Raw genomic sequence first — 26134 nt, 5'->3', positions numbered from 1 at the left:
AGAAATCTTTATAGTCCCTAAAGAGCAGTTCTTTTGTGGAAAAGTTACAAAGCGTAACAACAAATCCCAATGACATACATCATCATCACAGTTCTGAAATCTGGCAGACAAGATAGGCAGGGGTGAAAGTTAGTCGGAACGGTCCTGGACCGGCAAAATAAATAGTGGGGCTACGCCGTACCGGTAAAACATGAGCCGATCACAATAATTGAAACAGTTTTATAATAATAGCCTACACTTTTCTTGGAATCTGTCWATCATTACCACATGTCAGTCCCATCAAAAATTAGTGAATAGACTTGACAATCACCGAATGTCATTCATAAAACTTTTATTTTACAGTGGAATAGCCTAATAGTTGGAATAGTAATTGAAGTCTGGACACTGACTGTAGGCCTCACATGTAGCCTATTATAATATTAACTCCTGTAGAATTAAGTGTTCCTGGCAGTAAAATKATAGACCAAATGTTAATTTTGTCTCGGGAATAGGAGTAGAGAAATATATATWTTTTTTTTTCAGCATCTTGAGAGAATGCGAATGTGTGGTTAGGGACCTGGGCCCAGATTCACTGAACACTTTTTATAAATAAATAAGAAGAAATCAAGTTTAGAAGATAGGTCGTAAGTGCAAATCCTCAACAATATTTTAAGATTTCATGATTTTCATACAAACTTTTCAAGTATCTTCTTATGAACTTCTTAACTATCTTTTTAAGATCATTGTCACTWGGCAACCGATTTAGCTATCTAGCTTGCAATGGCAATCATGTTAGCATATTTCCTACTGTGATTACGGTTCTAATACCTAATCAATGTTAAAATAATCAATACTGAAACTTTTAGATAAAGTTTGTAAGTGAATTAAAAATGTTCAATTGCTTTGATTAGCTTATTCTCTCACTGCCCTGAGTTTAAGAGAAGGTTTTAGCTATCTTGGAATTAAAAACATTTCCAAGAATAAATCCAACTTTATTTTCAAGAATCGTATTTCTTCTTCATTAGAAATAACGCAAAAACATTTCCAATAACCGTTTTGAGGAAGAGAAAATTTGCTTAACTTTCTTCATAAGTCTATAGTAAAGGAAAAAAATGGCAATTAAGAAATGTATTCTTAAGACGATTTTGTGAATCTGGGGACTGTTTGTAGGCTAAATATGCAATTTCGACATAAAAGCTGACAGTATTTCATTTTTATCCACATAAAATATGCATCCAAGACCAATTGAAATACTATCAGAAAGATTTTGGATCATTTTCACACCTTTTCATTTCCTTAAAACCGGTCAAACTTTTGAAATTCCCCTGGTCCCTAAATGGCCTCTTTCCGTGAGAGAAGCAGAAATGAAAGAGAAAACCTTACTGATATCAACTGGATTGATGATGATGCATTCTTTTCTATCGATTTATGACATTATTCTGGGGATCAAGGCTTTATTTAATATTCTGGACGAGCATCAAGTAACGACAGAAGACAAGCTGCATGTATCTAATTATAGACTAATAAGTTGACTTGGAAATAGCCTACCAAATGTCAGAAATTATAAGCAGAAAAATATCTAACTGAGGCTTAAAAGCATTTTTTCCCCCTGCATCGCCTATCGTTCCGCCGTCCCCGAGTAACGTGCGCAGGTAGCCTACATGTTGCCTGGCTACCCAAACTCCTTGCTACGGCCAAACGCTATGCCACACCCACGGACGTTAGTTTCTTCTCCGCAATGAGTCTGGATCTGAGTACCTCCCCAACGATTTCTAGAACGCAATCACATTCTAACTGTTCTGATTGGACCCAGAAACTAATGGGTTGGGCCAGAGCCAGAACTTTGATACTCTAGTTGATTAGAGATGATCCAATCTCTGATGACTTTGTTTTGTACAACACTCCTCATTTTGAAGTCGGCACAAAAAGTATCTAGCGAACTAAAGTATCTAGTGAACATAATTCAGTTTGAGTCGTCAGGCAAGCCTACATGAGCCTTTTGAAGTAATTGTTTGACAATCAGATAAAAACATCATGACTTGTTGTGTTTATGCCACATTAAAAGGTAAGCTAATACATTTTCAAAGTTAAACAACATATCTTCACTATTAGGCCCATAAAAATCCTATTAAATTAATAGGGATTTTATATGTAATTCTATGATTATGCCCATATAAAAAAAGAAGTACTTGAACATATAGGAGGTCCCCGTACCGGGAAGACTTTACCTCTATGTCTACCCAGTGATGCCAATTTAGCAATTTTGTTGCTAGATTTAGCAACTTTTCAGACTACCCTGGCAGCTTTTTTTTCAAACAGCACCTAGCAACAAATGTAGCTACTTTTAAAAATGTATTTGGAACTTTTAGCAACTTTTGAAAAGTGACTCAAATGCTAAAATGCACTCATTTTCCCTCTAAATGACACAAAAACGATTTTCTCTGTCACAGACTCAGTCACAACACACGTGCCTGGCTGCAAAAGTGCATTGTGAGTGACGTCAGCAGCAGGCGCTCAGCTCGTGCACAGGCAGCAGCAGGCCAGCAGCAATTTCAGCAAATTGCAAATCATTGTTGGCTGACTGCAGCAGCAGTAGTACGGGTTCCACGAGCCAAACCCAATGAATATAGTTGGTCACTAATGTTTGATCTTGAACAGAACTTACAACATCAATCAAAATGTCTCAATCAAAATTGTACAGCCAGAAGTACAGAAAATAGTGGGAGTCTGTACCTGAACAAATGTCAAATCATATTTTTTGCCGAGATGGCCAGTCAATTTGAGTAACGTTATTGTGTATTCTACATAATGACGCAGTTTTACGTTATCACGCAATGACATCACAACGTCATTTAGCAACTTTTAGCAACAAATCAACCTGCCTCTAGCAACTTACCCTGAAAATGAGTTGGCAACACTGCGTCTACCTCTGAGGATATTAGACAGGCTGGTAAGTACATCAAGAGAAAAGCCTTGGTGATCACAATCTGTTGTGCATAAACACACACTGTGATCATAACAATGGCTTTTCTCTGTGTAAAACGTGTATGACTGTCTGGTATAGAATTGGCATAGGTTTGACTTCYTGTCATGTCTTATGTAGCTCTTATGAAGGCTTTATGAATGTATACATAAGAGGCTACAGTAAAGTGTTACAGGTACATGACTGGTTTGACGTCCTGTGTCCTGTGCAGTGTCGGACCCCGGCGCCAAGTCTGATGACGCGGCCTATGACATCATCACACAGGAGGAAGTGAACGGGACCTATGACAGCGACTCACTGTCCCAAACAACAGGAGGCTCACTGGAGGGAGAACAGGACGCACGGCCACTGGGGGCGCTAGACATGTGAGTGCAACCAGACGTGGACAGATACCTAGCCAAATAAAACACGCACGCGTGTGTGCACACGCACGCACACACGTGCGCGTATATACACACATGGGTAGCGCCCGCGCGCACACACACACACAGCATTCACAGTCCAAGTGTCCAGTCATGACAAACTCTCTCTCAAGCAGTCATGACAAAGTCATGACAAACTCTCTCTCAAATCTCTGAAAGACAAAAAGTTCAGTGTGACCTTCACACATTCTGCTGCCTTCCATTTATGAACACCTGCTGCTGAAATGATTGTAAATGGAAGGCATGAGCAGAACAAGGAGAAACCCAGGAGTAAACAATGGGAGAGAAAATGACTGTGAGTTTATGCATCCAGAGGTGCGATTTAAGTGTGATTTCTTATATCATCGTCTCCCGTTTTGGAGAATATTCTAATCTCAGATAATGCTTCGGCTTGATTTGACCCTTGTCTGTGAGGGGTTTCGTTGTCAAAAAACACACCATGAAGTGAGCGATGTCACCCAAGATCATTCCAAAAAATCGATTTGTGACTCACCGTAGCCATCAACTACCTTTACTTTCATCAGTCGTCTGAGAAACCTTCGAAATATTGAGCTTTATTTGTCACATTTTCACTTTGTATCCTTCTGGTGATCTAGTCGATCCCCCTACTGACCCAAGCCCTAGCTGTACTGGGCCAGGTTACACTGGAGCCAAGCTGAGCCATGCCTAGCTGTACTGGGCCAGGTTACACTGGAGCCAAGCCCTAGCTGTACTGGGCCAGGTTACACTGGAGCCAAGCTGAGCCAAGCCTATCTGTACTGGGCCAGGTTACACTGGAGCCAAGCTGAGCCAAGCCTATCTGTACTGGGCCAGGTTACACTGGAGCCAAGCTGAGCCAAGCCTAGCTGTACTGGGCCAGGTTACACTAGAGCCAAGCTGAGCCTAGCTGTACTGGGCCAGGTTGCACTAGAGCCAAGCCTAGCTGTACTGGCCCAGGTTACACAGGAGCCAAGCCTGGCTATACTGGGCCAGGTTACACAGGTACCAAGCCTAGCTGTACTGGCCCAGGTTACATATCCACCATAAATACTAGAACCATGCTGGAAAGGACCATGTGAAAGCAAACTGTGGTCCAGCACTGTACAGTTCTGGTCAGTTCCATGGTGTTAATCAGCCAATAGGCACAGCACTGTACGGTTCTGGTCAGTCCCATAGTGTTAATCAGCCAATAGGCACAGCACGGTACGGTTCTGGTCAGTCCCATGATGTTAATCAGCCAATAGGCACAGTAGGTATGTGGTTATGAGGAGCTTTGTGGTAAATCAACACCGTCTTTTGTCATGTGATCCGCGACCTGCAGAGGCACAGGAGCAGTGTCCCCAGACGACCCGGAAGAGAATGTACCCACTGTGCAGGACACAGAGATCACCCTTCTCAAGTCTGGAGAAGTCACGTGAGTCTAGAACCTTGCGCGCACAGACACACTTGCACACACACAATCACACACACATGTATGTTGGAAATAAAAGTACTATTACAGCTTCCTCAGCCAGTACTTCCTTTTCCCACAATACCTACCCTGATCACTACACCAAATCCTGGCCAAGACTGGCAGTGTATTGTGTGTGAAAACTCACGTTGAAATCTCAGTCAAATCAATGGCTTCTCTTCCTCTGCTATCTGGTTGTGTTTCCAGGTTGGTTGTCCCTCTCAGCATCGAAGACATCTCTCAGTTTGGCGATGGCTCCCGAGAGCTCTTTGTCAAGTCCAGTTGCTACAGCGTGATCAACATCGCCGTGGTCGATTGTGGACCTACCGTGAGCTGGGTGTTCTCCTCGGAGCCCAAGAGCATCTCTTTCAGCGTGGTGTACCGTGAGACCGCCGACGTCCCGGTGGAACAGTCCAAGGTAGGACCACTATGGACCAGCTCCGCTCTTAGACCAGTGGTCAGTCACTAACCCTGGACCTAAAGAGCTATTGGAGGTACAAGCAGGATTTTGTGCAGTCTTCAAGACTAAGATTAGTTGAATCAGGGGCTGTTTATATCAAGTGTCTCATAGTAGGAGTGCTGATCTAGGATCACCCACCCCTGTCCATGTAAGCTTGTTTATTATGATCTAAAAGGCAAAACTGATCCTAAATCAGCATTCCTACTGGGATACGCTTGATACATACTGTGTTAGTGCTGGGCCTGTAGCTCTCCAGGGCCATGATTAGGAGGAATGTTGCTGCAGATGATCCCAGTAGCAAATAATAACCCTCGTTGAGTCTAAATAGTGTAGGATGATGTTGCCCCTAGACGCTGATCTTTGGTCAGTTTTGCATTTCCCAAACTAATGTTTAAATTCTGGATTGGGAACAGAAAGATTATTCTAAATCTGTACCTAGGGGAAGCTTCACCCGGGAGCAGTGTAAATGAGAGAGGAGCTCCCCCTGCTGAGAACAGAACTCTTTATTGACCTTTCACCCAAAGTAGAGCAAGCAGCCTGGAGCAGCTCAGGTAGTCCATTACACTCCAGGGAATTAACTATGGACTAGAGGTCGACCGATTAATCGGCAGGGCCGTTTTCAAGTTTTCATAACAATCGGTAATCTGCATTTTTGGGCTCCGATTATGGCCGATTACATTGCATTCCTTGAGGAAACTGCGTGGCAGGCTGACCACCTGTTACGCGAGTGCAGCAAGGAGCCAAGGTAAGTTGCTAGCTAGCTAGCATTAAACTTATAAAAAACAATCAATCTTCACATAATCACTAGTTACCTACACATTGTTGATGATATTACTAGTTTAACTAGCTTGTTCTGCGTTGCATATAATCATTGCGGTGCCTGTTAATTTATCATCGAATCACAGCCTACTTCGCCAAACGGGGGATGATTTAACAAAAGCACATTTACGAAAAAATCACAATCGTTGCACGAATATACCTAACCATAAGCATCAATGCCTTTCTTAAAATCAATACACAGAAGTAATTTTTTTTAAATCTGCATATTTAGTTAAAATAAATTCATGTTAGCAGGCAATATTAACTAGGGAAATTGGGTTACTTCTCTTGCGTTCATTGCACGCATAGTCAGGGTATATGCAACAGTTTGGGCCGCCTGGCTCGTTGTGAACTAATTTGCCAGAATTTTATGTAATTATGGCATAACATTGAAGGTTGTGCAATGTAACAGAAATATTTAGACATAGGGTTGCCACCCGTTCCATAAAATACGGAACGGTTCCGTATTTCACTGAAAGAATAAACGTTTTGTTTTTGAAATKATAGTTTCCAGATTTGACCATATTAATGACCAAAGGCTCGTATTTCTGTGTTTATTATATTATAATTAAGTCTATGATTTGATACTTGATAGAGCAGTCTGACTGAGCGGGGATATGCGGCAGCAGGCCCGTAAGCATTCATTCAAACTTTAATGCGTTTGCCAACAGCGCTTAGTAATGATTGATTCACACGCGGTTTATAACTTCAAGCCTATCAACTCCTGAGATAATGCTGGCAATAGTAAAGTGCCTATTAGAACATCCAATAGTCAAAGGTATATGAAATACAAATGGTATAGAGAGAGATTGTTGACCCATCATAATTCCTATAATAACTACAACCTAAAACTTCTTAAATGGGAATATTGAACCACCAGCTTTCATATGTTCTCATGTTCTGAGCAAGGAACTTAAACGTTAGCTTTTTTACATGGCACATATTGCACTTTTACTTTCTTCTCCAACACTGTGTTTTTCCATTATTTAAACCAAATTGAGCATGTTTCATTATTTATTTGAGACTAAATATATTTTATTTCTGTATTACATTAAGTTAAAATAAGTGTTCATTGTTCATTCGGTATTGTTGTAATTATAATTATTACAAATATATATAAAAATTGGCCGATTAATCGGTATCGGCTTTTTTTGGTCCTCCAATAATCGGTATCGGCGTTGAAAAATCATAGTCGGTCGACCTCTACTATGGACAGGCCTAAATGTAAATGCTTCTAATGGAAACAATTCTGAAAAGCAAAATGCATAACCATGGTAACGGGTGAAAGGGAACCCTTTAGAGCATGGGTTCCTAAACCTTTTGGGACTGCCACCGCATTTTGACATCTGAACATTTTTGAGACCCCACCCATTTTGAAAAAAATTATGTAATTAACAGCCAATGTAAAAAAATATATATTTGGGGCTATGACAGAACATTTTAAAACATTCTAACAGTATTTCTGATTGTCTTCTCAACTCATGATCACATACTTTTAATGTGGGGATATGACAGTCAATCGCAAATTATTCTGACGTAATGTACCTTATCTCACCACCACTAATGAGATGGGTGTGCTTGATGCATGTCGCGTCAGAGCTTCTCAAAGTCAGGGGGCGTGGTCGACAGTGCGCACCTCATCTCTGCTGTTACATCCAACCTGGATGGATATTTGGTTTTAATGCAAGCGAGAGCACTGAATCCAGCTTTACACAGATAAGAGCTGGCGAAGGGTAGCCTACCATGAGTTTTATGGTGCTTTCAAGACAACTGGGAACTCTGAAAAATATGACATCAGTGAACTTTATTATTATTATWATATATATTTTTTTAYCCCCARTTTTGTGGTATCCAATTGGTAGTTACAGTCTTGTCCCATCGCTGCAACTCCCGTACGGACTCCGGAGAGGTGAAGGTCGAGAGCCGTGTGTCCTTCGAAACACGACCATGCCAAGCCACACTGCTTCTTGACACAATTGGACACCTATGAAATTCTTGTCATAGGAAACACGTACACCTGGCAACCGTGTCAGTGTGCATGCACTCATCCCACCACAGGAGTCGCTAGAGCACGATGGGACAAGGACATCCCGGCCTGCCAAACCCTCCCCTAACCCAGACGACGCTGGGACAATTGTGCGCTGCGGCCGGTTGCGACAGCCTAGAATTGAACCAGGATCTGTAGAGACACATCTAGCACTGCGCTGCAGTGCCTTAGACCGCTGCGCCACTTGGGAGACCCGGCATCAGTGAACTTTAGGTCGGAATGTCAGAGCTCTAGAAAGTGGCCTGAGTTCCCGAGTTGGAATTCTGCGTTTGATGACCGTTCAAAACTATTTTTCCTAGTCAGAGCTCATTTCTTTCCGAGTTCCCAGTTGTCTTGAATGTACAGAAGTCGAAGGTTGTAGATTTCTGAGTTTACAGTTCTGAGTACCCAGTTGTTTTGAACGCGTCATTAATGCTCAGAGGGAGAGGGCAGGGTATTCCCTTTGAGTCAGGAACCAAAACTTCTCCGTAGTCAGATGGAGCCCCATCTGTGTAAATGCTCACCATTCAATTGTTCGCGTATTCAACTAAACCCGTGCTGTCTGAGGTGAAGAGTGAAATAAAAATAGATTGGCTTATGCAGTACTGCCGTTCAGTACTGCCGTTCACTCCTGGACAAGCTCACTGAGGGGAGTGCGCCTCTAGGTCATACACTGACCCAGGATAAGTGTAAGATGAGAGACATGTAAAAGACAAGCCTGACCTCTCCCCTCTCTGGGTCCCAAGTGACTGAGCCCCAGCTGAGGGAAGAAATGCAACTGCCAACACTAGAGTCTATTAGAAATACATTCTAATAAAAAGTATATCACATCAGAATATTATGCAGATATGACATCTTAATTACTTATGTTACTCAACTAATTCTGATTCATCCACCACAGGGTTAAAACTCAAGCAGGGAGTTACATTCTGTTTTTCAGGAACTCGGGCTAGTGGCTGGTGTCTAGTGGCTACAATATGGCAGCAACTACAAAGATGATCCTACATCATCACAGAAAACAATGATTGTTTTTGCTCCAATGCAATGTGTAGGGACTGCGTCCTGCTTGTGGAACTGCAATATACTGTATGTTACAACTGACAATAAATATTTGTGGGAATGTTCGTTTAAATCGTGACAAGGTTTTTATTTCAGCTGTTTAGAAGTACGAGGCAGAGACAGGCTACATACATCATCATGGTTCAGAAGAGGCTGAGTAAAGACTGAAACGTAAACGGACGGGGAGTGTGAGCAGTAGCTACATAGTGTGTGTAAAATAACACATGAGCAGAACGTGATCCGGATCCTTAGCTTTGAGAAAGAGGTTTCCATAGAGACAGGAGAGGGCGGGGGCTAAAACTCTGTATTCGTAGCTATGGCCAATTTTAATAGCAATAAAATAACTTTTGGTTTCGAATGGTCACCTAAAAGAAAGGCTCCCCCACTTCCCAACTCCCAATTCAATGAACCTATCAGATTACAAAAAGACTGAAGATTGTGGCCTCTTTTTGAACATGAACTTTAATATCTCAAATATAAACGGCTCCACATCAACAATATTATCATAAGCTAGGAATCCATTGACTTATTCTCRTGTTCTCTTCTCAGGTACTGATTCCTCTGACTCGCTGTAACTCTCACAAAGAGACCATCCAAGGCCAGCTGAAAGTCAGGAACCCTGGTCTCTACACTCTCATCTTTGACAACTCCTTCTCAAGGTACTCTTCACTACACACCTTTATTATTAGAATTACCCTGTAGTCAGTCAATACTCTTTACCTCTCCGTGTGCTTGTGTAGAGCAGAACGTTATCCCTTCTCAGCGAACGATAGGCAAAACAGTCACGTTCTTAACCGTAACCACTTCAAACCCTTGAACACACTGAAACCCACCTTCTCATGGCAGTGTGCTTCTGTAGAACATCTATCGCTAGCATCAAGTCAGTCTCCAGTTCCCATGTGCCCTTGTGGTGAAGGATGACAGCTCTCTGAAGCACTGCAGTACTATGAAGTTGCTTGTGAGGGTTTCATTTTTGTTGCAAAATTTTATATTGTTCTATTTCTTCACTACAACCCTGACAGGTTCATCTCAAAGAAAGTCCTCTACCACTTGACAATCGAGAAGACGATTATATACGATGGGAGTGATTTCTAAGCCTGGATAATGGATACTAATGCAGGGTGAAGGCTATTTTTTTTTCAAATGCTTATTTGTTTCTGGATGCCCCACCAAGTACAGTATTTTATGTTTGCTTTTGCTCTTTTATTTAAAAAAAAAAACAGTTTTTGTTGGATCCCTATATTTTTAACACTAATGTTTTTATGTTTTGAGTGTGTTGGTCATGTTTTAGTTAGAGCACAAACACCTTACAGACATGGTGGTTGTTTTGAACTAATGGACTCTTCACATAGAGTACAGATGTAGGGTCTTAATTTGATTACCCTCTTGCAGGAGAACTTTCATGAAATTCAGGAAATGTAAAACCTGTTGTGTATTTGAGGCTTAAAGAGGCTTCTAAAGTTTGTTATTTCCACTTTTACATTTCAGACTTGATTTTCCCTTACAAAAATGTATCAAACCCTAACAAAATGCCCATTAATTATAATCCACATAATAATTCACATTTTCTGTTGCTGCAGGATTATTTTCTTGATGTAGCAAACTGGCTCAAATTTAGATCCTACATCTGTAGGAAAACCAGGAATTCAAAACTTAACCACAGGTGAAGAGTTAAAATGGTAGCCTTATGAGTTCACTACATGGTCTTGTTAAACAGAGATAGAGAGGTTATTGCGCACACATTTATACAATGTTATTAGCTATGATTGTTTTCTATCATGGACTAACACAGTGTCCACAAGTAAGATGGCACTTATTGAGCAACTGTTCACATTGTAATCACACAATACAGAGGACACTACTGGACAATATAGCATATTTTTCATGCTACAAAAACATGAATAATGTTACAAAAACAAGTACAGCTAGACTACATTGTGTTTAGGAGGAGGCAGTTACTTTGTGTCATCCTCAAATGCTGCTGGGCTGAAGGGAAGATAATTGTGTGGGAGGAAAATGGCCACTAAGTAATACAAGAGATTGAAAGCTTGCTACCAATTTATTGTGTCTGTGGGAGCTTTTGAAGCCGTYTGTTTAAACGAATTGAAGTCAGACTCATGGGTTATACACTATAGATGAACTCTCTTCGACCGTTAATAGGCTTTCCTCAAGTTTGTCCATAGTTCAAGATTTCAAATGAAAGACTGCCATATTTATTGTCATGTAAAAAGCACGTGGGGAGCATTTATATCCCAAAAGGATAGTTTTTAAGAAATCAATTTTCAAATGGTTTTGATGCAAAATAATGTTGATTGATAATTTCATTAAGATAACGGCAACATAATMATTTGGTTGTATTACTTCAAGGTTATATTATATAGCACACTATCAACTAACATGATCTATTACTGTGACCTATAAGCTCAATGTCACTTACTGACAAAGCAAGTGCCAACTTTTGCCTATAGGAGATAAGTTCCCTTTCAACATAGTTTTGAATTATGTTTTAATTACAAAAGACACATATAAAACTGCACTTTATAGATAAAAAATTACGATTTTCCAAGTGCGGATGTACATGTGTTTTGCATAGCCAGTTCTTGCTATAGTTGGCATCTTTGAGAATACACTGCTGGTCCCAGGGCTTATACGGTACTCTTTTGTGTTTAGGCTATCCTCCCTGAGCACCTCAAGGCATAGTGTAGTGTACCATGGCAAGTTTAGGTTTGTGTAAGGTCTCTCTGGATAAGATCTGGATTGAGCATAACAGCAGGCCTATAGATTATATACCATCATATGAATATGATTTTGTTATGTTTCGTTATAAGGGATTTTAGAATTTTGTTATAGCCATACATTTTAGATACCGTGTATAAATAGGACCTCTGTTTTTTGTTCTTATAAGGATCCTAAGTGTTGATATTTTCCTTTGTATGTATTATAGTATCTGAAAGCAATAAGGAATGACATCTCAGTCATACCATCAGTCAAGGAGGCGACCAATGTTCTTCCCTAATGAAGCAAGCTCTGGGGTGAATTTTCCTTTAGTACAGATCTAGGATGAGCTTCCCCTCCACCAATCATAACCTTAACCCAAGATCAGATTCTAGGGGAAACTTCACCCTACCTACACCAATGGGGCTCAATAGCTACATCGGATGCTGCTTTTACAGAGAACTGTTTTCCATTTTTATTGGGAGCATTTCTTTTGTATTTTATAAGTGGTCTAAATGTGTGCAATTTGTATACAAAGCCTCATATTTTCTCTACAGTTTTGCACTTTTGGATGGAATTTAGCAATAATAATGATTTACAATGTCACAAGGAATAGTATTTTGATAGTATTTTCTGGTGTTTGTAAAAGAGATTGTGCAGGGAAAGATATCCTATCTTTTTAAATTATCAAATTGAGGGCTTTCAAGAGTCTGCCACCAGCATCATGTGACTTCAGTGAAATCCACATGACCCTATTCTTTATCTATGCAGTCACTATGATGTAAAAACATGTACAGTTCAACTTTAAAATAAAGTTTGTTAATGATGTCACTTTCTTCCTCTTCCTAACTCCTCACACCTGTTCCAGSTTGGAAGTCTTTAGCCCCGTTTATATCTGGTGCTAACAGGCACTGGGTATAACATGCATCTTGTCCACATTCTGATTGTGCTCACAGTTTTAGACAGAAGTATTCAATTAAGATATGCATTGTGATCTGATTGTGATCAGATCTTCCTTACCACCTCCAGAGGATCCATTGTATCTTATCTTGTCCATTGACAGGTAGCACCATTGACTTATGGCATCAATAATTGTCGTAAAAAAACATTTTATGTTAAAAGAATATCTGTTAAATAATTTGCTTACAGGGTGGCACCAGGAACTCTGGTCACAATGCAGACACAGTGGATTTATAAGAGACTAATTTCAATACCATGTCTAGACACGACAAACGTAGAACAGATAGTGATGGATCATATCACCCTTGACTTCCGCTTTTGGACATTAACAAGGCAACACTCAATCCAGGCAGAGCGCTTTTTGTGGTTCCAGGCAGTACCCTTTTTGGTTCTAGGTAGCCCTTTCTTTCTATACGTTTAGAGTGTTTTTCAAAGTCTCAATTCCAATATGGTTTCTGAGGAACCTGCAATTTCTCTCTGGTAATTTGAAGCCTTACATGAATAAGCTACATAGATTTGTGTGGTGCGTTAAAGCGAATGCCATTCAGCCCTGAAGCTTTTTGCATGGACTCTGGGTGTTGCCACTCAAAGCCCAATTCCCCTGCACGCTCCCCTGTTGCGTTTTCAAATCAAATCCCCCCAAAATTGTCACATGCGCAGAATACAACCTTACCRTGAAATGCTTACTTACAAGTCCTTAACTCTATTTCTTGAACTGCATTGTTGGTTATTAAGAAAATATTTACTCAATTAAAAATGTACRAAATAAAATAAAAAGTAACACAATAAAATAATAAGTGGCTATATACAGGGGGTACCGGTACAGAGTCAATGTGCAAGGGTACAGGTTAGTCGAAGTAATTTGTACATGTAGGTGGGGGGGCATTTAGTTCATTGTTAAGAAGTCTTATGGCTTGGGAGTAGAAGCTGTTAAGGAGCCTTTTGGACCTAGACTTGGCGCTCCGGTACCCTACCTACATGAAATCATAGACTATCGTATCCACGCAGCTTGGGGGAAGCCGTGACAACAAGATGAGGCGAAAATGTGCATTGATGTGTGCGCCGGAGCTACCAGGCCATCAGTGAATTAAGTGCRCATTGTGCTTTAATGTCAATGTATGTATTGACTTCTAAGATTACAATAAAGAGGCAAATCAACTGTGTACATTCCAGTCTACAGGTGATCTGTCCAAAGTGGAAATGGCCCTAATTACACCCCACCCATGCTTACAGAAATGTCCAATGATGCACAACAAAGGACTGGACTACAATCGGACACGAGGTTTAACGCACATAAAGAGCAGTAAACCCACAATAAAAGTTGACATGGGTGGCGTTAGTTGTGATAATCAAATTTCAAACAGATTCTTCAGTAATGTGACTTTGTAGTATAGACCGCCGGTGGCACGCGCAGGCTCCAACGCAGCGGAGARATGGTTTTAGATGCATCTCTCCCTGTGGTGGGGAGATAGGCTTTCCGCTACCTTCTTCAGCGCATGTCATTGGAGACTTAATTAAATAGACGGCAGTTCAGTGAGAGTGGACGGTTTGCTGAGTTGATCTGACGCATTCAAACAGCATCGAACACTCAAGATGCGTGTCCGTCTCTATTGGATTATTTTCGTGACGTCTTTGGCTCCATCTGTGAGTATTTGAAGTGCTTTCTGCCACAATATGACTTACTGTACACAGATGTTGATGTCCGTATTGTGCATGCATTAGACTCTAAAAGTGTAAACAACTGCCGGAGCATTGACAATTAGGTTACACGCATGTATAGACAATATGTTATCACCTACATGTTTTGGATAACTTAAAATGTCACGTGTATGATGAAGAAATACGCTGTGTACAAAACATTAAGAACACCTGCTCCTTCAATGATATAGACTGACCAGGTTAATCTAGGTGAATGCTATGATCCCTGATTGATGTCCATTGTCAATTAGTGTAGATGAAAGGGAGGAGACAGGTTAAAGAAGGATTTTTAAGCCATGAGACAATTGAGACATGGATTGTGTATGTGTGCCATTCAGAGGGTGAATGGGCAAGACAAAATATTTAAGTGCCTTTGAACAGGTTATGGTAGTAGGTGCCATGCTCACAGCTTTGTGTCAAGAACTGCAACACTGCTGGGTTTTACATGCTCAACAATTTCCAGTGTGTATCAAGGATGGTCCACCACACTCAGTGTACACTTTCATGCATCCCTTTATTTCCTTTTTTGAAATATCAAACTTTGATGTAGCTGTATATAAAAAGAAAAAAAATTACCCCCTTTTTCTACCCAATTTTGTGGTTACGATCTTGTCTCATCGCTGCAACTCCCCAGCGGGCTCGGTAGAGGCAAAGGTCGAGTCATGCATCCTCTGAAACGTGATCCGCCAAACCGCACTTCTTAATACCCACTCGCTTAACCCGGAAACCAGCTGCACCAATGTGTCGAAGGAAACACTGTTCAACTGATGACCGWTGTCAGCCTGCAGGCAMCCGGCCCACCACAAGGAGTCGCTAGAGCGTGATGAGCCCGTTATAATACATTTGAAAGACTGCAAGGAGTTAGCTATATCAAATGTTAAGTGCGTGTCTGTACATGTGTTTTGCGTGCGTTTGCGTGTTTGTCTGTGTATGTGCGTGTTTGTGTGAGTGTGRAGGGGTCTTTCATTGGTGTAATTAAACCATGGCACAAAAGCCCCATAATGAATGRGTTTGTGCTGACACTGATTGTCTTCTAATAAGCCCTGCTCCTCCATAAGGAAATTATAATTAAAGTTATTCTTCAAGGTTAATGTTAATCACATGGGACTACATGGTATCTGCAGAGTAATGATGTGATTTATTAATGAATGTTGTTTGTGCCACAAGGCAGTCACCCTATTTCCACATTTTGAAGTGTAGCCAGGCTATTAAATTAACTGCATTTCAATTATGAAATTAAAAGTAGCCTGTGTGTTCCCATATAAAAGTAGGATTTGTGTTAGCCTGGTGGTCCCAGATCTGTTTGTGCTGTCTGTTTGCAGCCTCCTATGGCTGATGTGTGGCAATGACAATGACCATACTAGCAATCCGTTGACAAAGACAACAGCAATTAGGATCTGGGAAACCACAGCTAGTTTGTATTGAATTGTTTGTTGAATATACTGCGCAAGATATGACCATGTTGGTTTCCTCTTCCTCAATAATATATATAGAGAGAAGCCAGTCTGTTTGTGCTATGATGCAATCCATATAATGACAATGTCATGTCAGATAATATAATGAAGAAATGATAGTGAAACACAAACAGGGACAGCATACCGGGCTCTGATTTAAACGAATAAGGTGATGATAATGTCTCCGTCAAAATAAATGTGATCAGTGAAGCAGATAATGGTGTTCTTGCATTCACTTTGCAGAGACATCAAATACCTAGCTCTGGTCCACAAATATAATAGATATAAGTTCTTTTTTATGTCTAATTTAGTTTTGGTCAGGGCGAGTTGGGGTTGGGCATTCTATGTTGTTTTCTCTGTTTTGTTCTGTATGTTTCATTTCTATGTGTATTGGCCTAGTATGGTTTCCAAATCAAGAGGCAGGTGCCAGTCGTTGTCTTTGATTGGGAGCCAACTATTTAGCTAGATAATCATATAGTAGATGATAGACACGATTGTAATAATAGAATATACGTGTTAAGAACATACGGTACGTTTCGGTTTTAATATAATAATCCTTGTTATTTTGTATTCATTTCTATAGAACCAGCTGCTTTTGGTTCCTAGAAGAACGTACAGAATCACCCACCAACCAGGGACCAGCAAGCGTGGTAAACCGTGAGCAAGGATTTAATGGACTCATGGACATGGACAGCGAGATACCTCAGACGGTAAGGGACCCTGGCACCAAGGCTGGCGAATAAGAGAGAGACCCAAGGGAAGAACTGGAGGCAGCGAAAGCTGAGCGGCGGCGATATGAGGAGGTGCACGGCAGCGCGACAAGAGAAGAGCCGCCCAGAGTCACGGTGGAGACTGGAGCCCACTCCTCGTGCTTATCGTAAGCTGCGCGTTCGGTAAGACATAGAGAATACGGTATAGAGAGAGAGATACGCATACGTGCTCATATCCCGGTGCGCTATAGGCCAGCCCACAAAGTGTCACTGCGATGTGTGGGCATCCCAGCCAGGGCGATTGTGCGGCTCAGAGGTGTCTGGGTCTCCGGTAAAACACAATTTCGGAAATATCCTGAACGCCGCGTCTGGTGCTGTGTCCCGCGCGCCGCCTGGAGGGTGCAGTGCGTCTATTCGCCACTACGTGCCGGGCGAATGTGTGCATCAGAAAGAGGAGAGGAAGAGTGGTATGCAAATACCACACACAGCCGTATCACACATGTGCATGCACTCTGGAGGCCCCTGGCTAAAAGTGGATCCAAAACCCAAAAATGGTGAAAGAATAGAGATATGCTCCTCGAGGGTCTTCCGGTGTCCTCCTCCACGACCAGTTTCCTGTAGGTCTCTAAGAATAGAATAAGAGATACTGTGGCAGCGCCACGCACAGAAAATCTCGGCACCTCCCTCCAGGTTTCCCAAGCCAGAGCCGCCGCCAGCTCCGGCTGCCCGCCATCCCGAGCTGCAGAGCCGCCTGCCAGTCACGGAAAAAAGATAAAAACCAGAGCCGCCCGCCAGTCCGGAGCTGCGAGGCGCCCCGCTCAGTCAAGAGGGCGCCCGCCATGTCCAGAGCCCCGTCAGTCCAGTGGTGCCTCTACTAGGGTCTCCAATCCGGGGCGGTGGCGAGTCGCCACTCTAAAAGGTGCCACAAAGTGGGCGAGACTATGAAAACACCGTGGAGTGGGTTCACGATCGCTCCCAGAGCAGAGAGAGGCCATACCACCCATATACTAGAGACAAATCGAGATATAGAGCCGGAGTCCGCACCTTTGGGGGGGGGGGGGGGAGAGATCGGACCTTAGTTCCATTTTTATGTAACTTATTAGTTTGTCCAGGGCGTAGGTTGGGTGGGCAATTCTCATAACTTTTAAGATTTAGAGATATATAATCCATCCTTTTCTATGTGTTGGGCCTAGTATGAGTTCTAATCAGAGGCAAGGTGTCAGTCCGTTGTCATATCCGTATGGGAGCCATATTTCTAGCGATATACTATGTGTTTTGTGGGTGATGTTTCCTGTGTTAGTGTTTGCACCATACGGTAGGTTTCGGTTTTATTTTTTCTTCTTGTTCCTTTGTATTCATTATAATGATAATATCGATAGATTCAGATGCATTTGGTAATATATCCTACAGAAGCCGATTACACCCAACGTAGTCGCTTTGAATCTCTCATAGTGCTCATAACAACCTTATTAGAAACGCACACTAACGAGATGGACCAGAGCTAAAAAGCCAAGCAAATACTCTTATGTTCAGCTTGGAGGGTTATGACTGATTCCACTAGCTTAGAGTCTGTTTATGAATGAACATACTTTATCTCAAGGTTTATGTATGTGAATCTGCCAAATTAAAACACTGGATGTTGTGTTTTACGAGCTGTTTTGTATTCCTGTCCCAAGCAACAATATGACAGTGTGTGTGTCCAGGATAATAATGAACAGAGTGATTACAACTGAGCTTGGTGTGACACAGAGTGTTACAAACTGAGCTTGGTGGTGACAACAGAGTGATTACCAAACTGAGCTTGGTGGTGACAACAGTGTGATTACATAACTAAGCTTGTGGTGAAACAGAGTGATTACCAAACTAAGCTGGTGGTGACAACAGTGTGGATACAAACTAAGCTTGGGTGACACAGTGTGATTACCAAACTAAGCTTGGTGGTGACAACAACAGTGTGATTACCAAACTAAGCTTGGTGGTGACAACAGTGTGATTTACAAACTAAGCTTGGGTGGTGCCAACAGAGTGATACAAACTGAGCTTGGTGGTGACAACGAGTGATTACCAAATTGAGCTTGGTGGTGACAACAGTGGTGGATTACCAAACTAAGCTTGGTGGTGACACAGTGTGATTCCAAACTAAGCTGGTGGTGACAACAGTGTGATTACCAAACTAAGCTTGGTGTGACAACAGTTGATTACCAAACTAAGCTTGGTGGTGACAACAACAGTGTGATTACACAAACTAAGCTTGGTGGTGACAACAGTGTGATTCCAAACTATAGCTTGGTGGTGACAACAGAGTGATTACCAAACTAAGCTTGGTGGTGAAAACAGAGTGATTACAAACTACTTTGGTGTGACAACAACAGTGTGATTACCAAACTAAGCTTGGTGGTGACAACAGAGTGATTACAAACTAAGCTTAGTGTGACACAGTGTGTTACAACTGCTGGTGGTGAACAGTGTATTACCAAACTAAGCTTGGTGGTGACAACAGTGTGATTACCAAACTAAGCTTGGTGGTGACAAACAGTGTGATTACCAAACTAAGCTTGGTGGTGACAACAGTGTGATTACCAAACTAAGCTTGGTGGTGACAACTGATTGATTACCAAACTAAGCTTGGTGGTGACAACAGAGTGATTACCAAACTAAGCTTGGTGTGACAACAAGTGTGATTCAAACTAGCTTGTGGTGAACAGAGTGATTACCAAATAAGCTTGGTGGACAACAGATGTTTACCAAACTAAGCTTGTGGTGACAACAGTGTGATTACAAACTAAGCTTGGATGTGACAACAGAGTGATTACCAAACTAGCTTGGTGGTGACAACAGAGTGATTACAAACTAAGCTTGTGGTGACAACATGTGATTACCAAACTAAGCTTGGTGGTGACAACAGAGTGATTACCAAACTAAGCTTGGTGGTGACAACAGAGTGATTACCAAACTAAGCTTGGTGGTGACAACAGAGTGATTACCAAACTAAGCTTGGTGGTGACAACAGTGTGATTACAACTAACTTGGTGGGAAACAAGATTACAAACTAGCTTGGTGGTGAAACAGTTGATTACCAAACTAAGCTTGTGTGACAACAGAGTGATTACAAACTAAGCTTGGTGGTGACAACAGTGTGATTACCAAACAAGCTTGGTGTGACAACAGAGTGATTACCAAACTAAGCTTGGTGTGAAACAGAGTGATTACCAAACTAAGCTTGTGGTGACAACAGAGTGTTACCAAACTAAGCTTGGTGGTGAGATGTGACTGCGTCTCTTACCTCATTCCATTCCGATGACCCAAGACCTCTAACTGCAGCATAACGAGAAATAATTCTAAACACTGATAATAATAACAACAACAAGAATAATAATTATAATATGGGTCTCTCTGTTAATGTCCATCTCCGTTCTCTCTCTCTCTCCTCTCTTGTCACACATAAATTATGTACTGGAGGCTATACATCCCTCGCTCTCTTTTTCCTACTTTCATTCCTTCGTTCTCTCACTTTCCCCCCCCCTCTCTCTCACTCTTTGCCTCTCTCCTCCTCTTCCGCTCTCTCTCTCCCTCTTCTCCACTAATGCAATCACAGATTTGGCGAGAGTGGAAAGTTCCATTTACCGTCTGCAGTTTTTGTCAACAGAGCGCTCTTATTTGTCCATCTCTATGGCTACGTTCAAATGATGCTGCAGTACCTCTCTGCCCATGGAAACAGGAACACACACACACATCTCTCTATCTTACCTCTTCCCAACAATTGTATCTATACTGTATATACTCTGCTCGAGTTGAATGCTTTTAGAGAAACCACTTTCTCCTAATGGAGGTGCAGTCTGTACATAGGGATCCCTACTGTAGTCTACACTGTTGCACAGCCAGAGAAGCAGCCTGTACGGAATAAACATATAGCATTGAAGTGTGTGCGTTCATCTCTAAGCATAATAACTAAAATCTCTCTTCTCTCTCATCTCTCTCTCCTCTCTCTCTCTCTCTCTCTCTCTCTCTCTCTCTCTCTCTCTCTCTCTCTCTCTCTCTCTCTCTCCTCTCCTCCCTCTCTCTTCTCTCTCTCTTCTCTCTCTCTTCTCTCTCTCCTCTTCTCTCTCTCCTCCTCTCTCTCTTCTCTCCTCTCTCTCTCTCTTCCCCCTCTCTCTCTCCTCTCCTTCTCTCTCTCTCTCCCCTCTCTTCCTCCTTCTCTCCTCTCCTCCTCTTCCTCTCTCTCTCTCTCTTCCCTCTCTCTCTCTCTCTCTCTCTCTCTCTCTCTCTCTCTCTCTCTCTCTCCCTCATCTCTCTCTCCTTCTCTCCTTCTCTCTCTCTCCTCTCTTCTTCCCCCGTCTTCTCAATATGTTTTCTTTATTCTCCAGTCAAAAAGTAACAGGACGACAATAATTGTGGAGTAAATTGCTTAATAAAATCTCTCTTTAGGCTATTAGCGATGCATTAGGAACAACGTAAGGCATTAACCAGACATTAAAGGCACAGCGCAGTATATACAGTATACCACTGAGTATACCAAACATTAAGAACACCTTCCTAATATTGAGTCCCTTTTGCCCTCAGAACAGCCTCAATTTGTCGGGAATGGACTCGACAAGTTGTCGAAAGCGTTCCACAGGGATGCTGGCCTATTTTGACACCAATGCTTCCCACAGTTGTGTCAAGTTGGCTGGATGTTCTTTGGGTGTTGGACCATTCTTGATACACACAGGAAACTGTTGAGTGTGGGGGAAAAACAGCAGCGTTGCAGTTCTTGACCCAAACCGATGTGCCTGGCCATACTACCATACCCCGTTCAAAGACACTTAAATATTTAGTCTTGCCCATTCACCCTCTGAATGGCACTCATACACAATCCATGTCACAATCGTCTCAAGGCTATTTAACCTGCCTCCTCCCCTTTATCTACACTGATTGAATTGGATTTAACAAGTGGTATCAATAAGGGATCATAGCTTTCACCTGGATTCACCTGGTCAGTCTATGGCATGGAAAGAGCAGGTGTTCTTAATGTTTTGGATACTCAGTGTATATTTCCTCTGTGGAATTGTGAAAATAATGATAATGCTCTGTTAGTGTTAGAGCTGTTGGAAAAGACCACCTGAAATGTTAGCCTGTTTGGGTGGGATGGAGTTTTGGCCTGCCTGGTGACATCACCAGTAAATTAGTTAATAGACCAATAAGAAAAAGAGTTCCAAACCTCTCTGCCAATAACAGCTAGTTTTCAGTTTCCCCCTCCCCGCTCAGGCCACTTCCAAACAGTCCTAGCAAATTCTTGCTTAAGAAATACATTTTTGCTAAGAAGCTATTTTTGTTTATTTTTGACCATTTTAATTGAAAACATTTACAGTAAGATACTTAATTGTTACCCAGAAATGATTTGATCTATATTTAACTAGGCAAGTCAGTTAAGAACAAATTCTTATTTACAATGACTGCCTACACCAGCCAAATTATGCACCGCCCAATCACATCCGGTTGTGATACAGCCTGGAATTGAACTAGGGTGTCTATAGTAAGGCCTTTAGCGCTGAGATGCAGTGTCTTAGACCACTGCGCCACTCGGGAGACACATATTGACACACAAACTGCTACATTGAAACTTTAACCCCTCTTTATCCCTCATCCTCTGAAACAGTTCTGTAGTCAGATTGAGGCAGAAAGGCACTGCTAACAAAATAACCAGCTAACTGGGTCAAGTATTWAAAAAAAATACTAAAAAGTGTTTTTACCGACAAAGTTGGAAGTTGAGCATTGAACTCCACCATGATATCTGACTAATTTTATTAAATTGTAGCACTTTKCTCTTCACATCAGAACATTTGGTCACATTTGACAATGCACCCAGAGCGTTGGGACAGTAACCGAAAGGTTGCTCTTTCCAATCCCCGAGCTGACAAGGTAAACATCTGTTGTTCTGCCCCTGAGCAAGGCAGTTAGTTAACCCACTGTTCCCCGGGCGCTGAAGATGTCGATTAAAGCAGTCCCCCGCACCTCTCTGATTCAACGGGGTTGGGTTAAATGAGGAAGACACATTTCAGTTGTACAACTGACTAGGTATCCCCCTTCCCATACACCCTTAATATGGTATGACATCAGATTGTATTTGTCACGTGCTTTGTAAACAACAGGTGTAGACTAACAGTGAAATTCTTACTTAAGGGTCCTTTTCCAACAATGCAGAGTTAAAGATAAGATAAAAATATAAAATCTAATTAGAAATAGTGACACAAGGCATAAATACACAGTGAAGAACTATAACGAGTAAAACTACAGGGAGTACCAGGCTATATACAGGGAGTACCAGTACCGAGTCGATGTGCAGGGGTACGAGGTAATTGAGATATCTATGTACATATTATAAGGATTTGTGAAGCATCTTTAAAGTGCTTATGAAGACTTTATGTATGCTACATAAAGCCTTTATAAATTGTAATGCCTAAAGTGGGACTGGACGTTTCTATTGGATAGCCTTCATTTGAAGAGTGAAGGATTGACAGGAAACAGGAAAACAAAATGTAACCTTTTTCAGCGACAAGACTGACATATGGGTGTGTGAATGAGAGAGACCCCGACCAACCTGTGAGTTATCTACACTTTTCTACTCCAGGGAGATTAAGTCATCGTTGTGCCTCGGCTTATCCAAAGAAATAAAGTCCTTTATCAGAATCAATGTGACCTGGTTTTTCAAAGCGACAACGATCCATTTTATAGCAACTGCCGAAACAGGAGACAAGAACGCCTGGTGGGAAATATTCCCATATGGAGAATTTGACAAGCGTGTTACTGACACACATGTTGTTATTGTTGATGATATTGTTGTAATGAAGCCAATATGAGCAACCAGTATAAATGCTCTACACAAACAAGTTCAAAGGTCAATTACAGTAGTGATGTGGTTAGCATTAGCTCTCTTAGCGTTTTCCAACATGGCCGACAACATGACCTGCATATTTTACAAATGTAACATAAACCCTGAGATTATTTTAGTTGAAGTGACTATGCCACTAGCTACATCATACAGAACACACATTGCTCTCCTCTTCTGATATCCTTTCTTCTCTACTCTTCTACCCAGAGACTTGTAATTACCTAGTCATTAACCCTACTAACCTAACAGTGATCCAGACAAACACAGAGCGACTCTACTCTGCTTATGCTCAGTTCCATATTGATCCAAAGACCCTAGACCCTAACCCCTAGACCCTAGACCCTAACCCCTAGCCCTACACCTTAATCCTAACCCCTAGACCCTACACCCTAACCCCTAGCCCTACACCTTAATCCTAACCCCTAGACCCTATACCCTAACCCCTAGCCCTACAACTTAATCCTAACCCCTAGACCCTACACCCTAACCCCTAGCTCTACACCTTAATCCTAACCCCTACACCCTAACCACTAGCCCTACAACTTAATCCTAACACCTAGACCCTAGGCACTATTGTAGATCTGAGAGGATTGGATAGATGGAACCAATAGGCCTATGGCAACCAATCAGAACCAATAGGCCATTGGCATCCAATTAGAACAAATAGACCTATTGCAACCAATCAGAAGCGATTACCGTAATGTTGATATGTAGCCAATCCTCTCAGATCAAGACAAGTGTCTAGGGGGCGATATGGAATTCAGAGTGTGTGTCGGTAAAAGCCACGAAACTGTCCGTGTCTGAAATCTGTCTTGCCTACTACTTACTAAAAGTGTAAGCTAACTATATAAGCTAACTTTTTTGATGCATTTAAGCAAAATTCCCCAAATTCCCGTGCTTAACTTCCCATGGAGAACTTCCATAAAATTTCGGGACATTTCCAGGAAAGTTTCCAACCCTCTGCAACCCTAGTCAAGATCGAGGGAAAGATGAACAGAGCAAAGTACAGAGAGATCCTTAATGAAAACCTGCTCCTGTGCGCTCAGGACCTTAGACTGGGGTGAAGGTTAACCTTCCAATATTACAACGACCCTAAGCACACAGCCAAGACAACACAGGAGTGGCTTCGGGACAAGTCTCTGAATGTCCTTGAGTGGCCCAGCCAGAGCCCGGACTTGAACATCTCTGGAGAGACCTGAAAATAGCTATGCAGCGACGCTCCCCATCCAATCTGACAGAGCTTGAGAGGATCTGCAGAGAGGAATGGGAGAAACTCCTTAAATACAGGTGTACCAAGCTTGTAGCGTCATACCCAAGAAGAATCGAGGCTGTAATCTCTACCAAAGGTATTTCAACAAAGTACTGAATTAAGGGTCTGAATATTTTTGTAAATGTGATATTTCCGTTTTTATTTTTAATACATTTGCAAAAATTTCTAAAAACCTGTTTGCACTTTGTCTTTATGGGGTATTGTGTGTAGATTGATGAGGGAAAAAACAGTTTAATCAATTTTAGAATAAGGCTGTAATATAACAAAATGTGGAAAAAGTCAAAGGGTCTGCATACTTTCCATCCACACAACCACTCAACATATCCTCAGACTAACAATTCCACAAACATAATCTCACACACGGAAATGGAAGAAATATGTGTTGTTTCCTCCAGTTCTCCGTTCACGCAGGCACACSCGCACACGAACGCAGGCACACGCGCACACGAACGCAGGCACACGCGCACACGAACGCAGGCACACGCGCACACGAACGCAGGCACACAAAATGTTTACCCTGTACCTCCTTTGCCTTGTAAAGACCACTGTATATATTATACTGCCCACCTAGAAGATAATGGTTTCATATGTCTGGTTACTTTATCTGATCATCCAGGCACCACAGAATCATCCCTGCAGGTGTAACTGAGCCTCAGACGCTTAATATTCAGGCTTTCCTTGAATTGAGTACTGGTTGGTAGGTGATCAAATACTTATGTCATGCAATAAAATGCAAATTAATTACTTAAAAATCATACAATGTGATTTTCTGGATTTTTGTTTTAGATTCCGTCTCTCACAGTTGAAGTGTACCTATGATAAAAAATTACAGACCTCTACATGCTTTGCAAGTAGGAAACCCTGCAAAATCGGCAGTGTATCAAATACTTGTTCTCCCCACTGTAGGTAGGAGTAAAGTGACTAGGCAATGGGATAGATAATAAACAGTAGCAGCAGCGTATGTGATGAGTCAAAAGGGTCAATGCAGATGGTCCGGGTAGCTATTGGTCAACTATTTAACTAACCATTCAGCAGTCTTMTAGCTTGGGGACAGAAGCTGTTCAGGGTTCTGTTGGTCTTGTTGGTTAATTCTCCTCTCTCTGACATTAGGGATACAGACTCTGTCAATGTCAAGTTGTTTTATGTTCTTTTTTCCCTTGTGAATAGCCACCTTCATATTTCAAATATGTCATTTAATCTGGGTGCACTTAAAATGAAAAATWAAATGTGCAGACATCTCAGCCAGTAGATAACATTCATTCCTTTCTTCAATAGCCATTCA

General features: G+C 41.7%; 2 protein-coding genes across 5 annotated transcripts in view; both read left to right on the top strand.

Moving 5' to 3' along the window:
- Positions 1–12723, top strand: part of LOC111952405 (FYVE and coiled-coil domain-containing protein 1) — a 45214-nt gene extending 32491 nt beyond the window's left edge. For all 4 annotated transcript variants that reach the window (XM_023971032.2, XM_023971031.2, XM_023971030.2 and 1 more), the window contains 5 exons: positions 3174–3327; positions 4685–4777; positions 5021–5231; positions 9727–9836; positions 10200–12723. In XM_023971032.2, coding sequence (XP_023826800.1) covers positions 3174–3327; positions 4685–4777; positions 5021–5231; positions 9727–9836; positions 10200–10272 — 641 coding nt within the window. In that variant the 3' untranslated portion in view covers positions 10273–12723. The remainder of the gene's footprint in view (positions 1–3173; positions 3328–4684; positions 4778–5020; positions 5232–9726; positions 9837–10199) is intronic.
- A 3961-nt stretch (positions 12724–16684) lies between these two features.
- LOC111952680 (growth hormone-releasing hormone receptor-like) overlaps positions 16685–26134 on the top strand; it is a 42987-nt gene continuing 33537 nt past the window's right edge. Inside the window, exon 1 of the mRNA XM_023971572.2 lies at positions 16685–16714. Within this exon, the coding sequence (XP_023827340.1) occupies positions 16685–16714 (30 nt within the window). The remainder of the gene's footprint in view (positions 16715–26134) is intronic.

This window comes from Salvelinus sp. IW2-2015, linkage group LG26 (assembly GCF_002910315.2).
Source record: "Salvelinus sp. IW2-2015 linkage group LG26, ASM291031v2, whole genome shotgun sequence".
Classification (NCBI taxonomy): domain Eukaryota; kingdom Metazoa; phylum Chordata; class Actinopteri; order Salmoniformes; family Salmonidae; genus Salvelinus; species Salvelinus sp. IW2-2015.
Note: the sequence above shows the minus strand (reverse complement) of the source record. Positions and strands in the feature narration are given on the sequence as shown.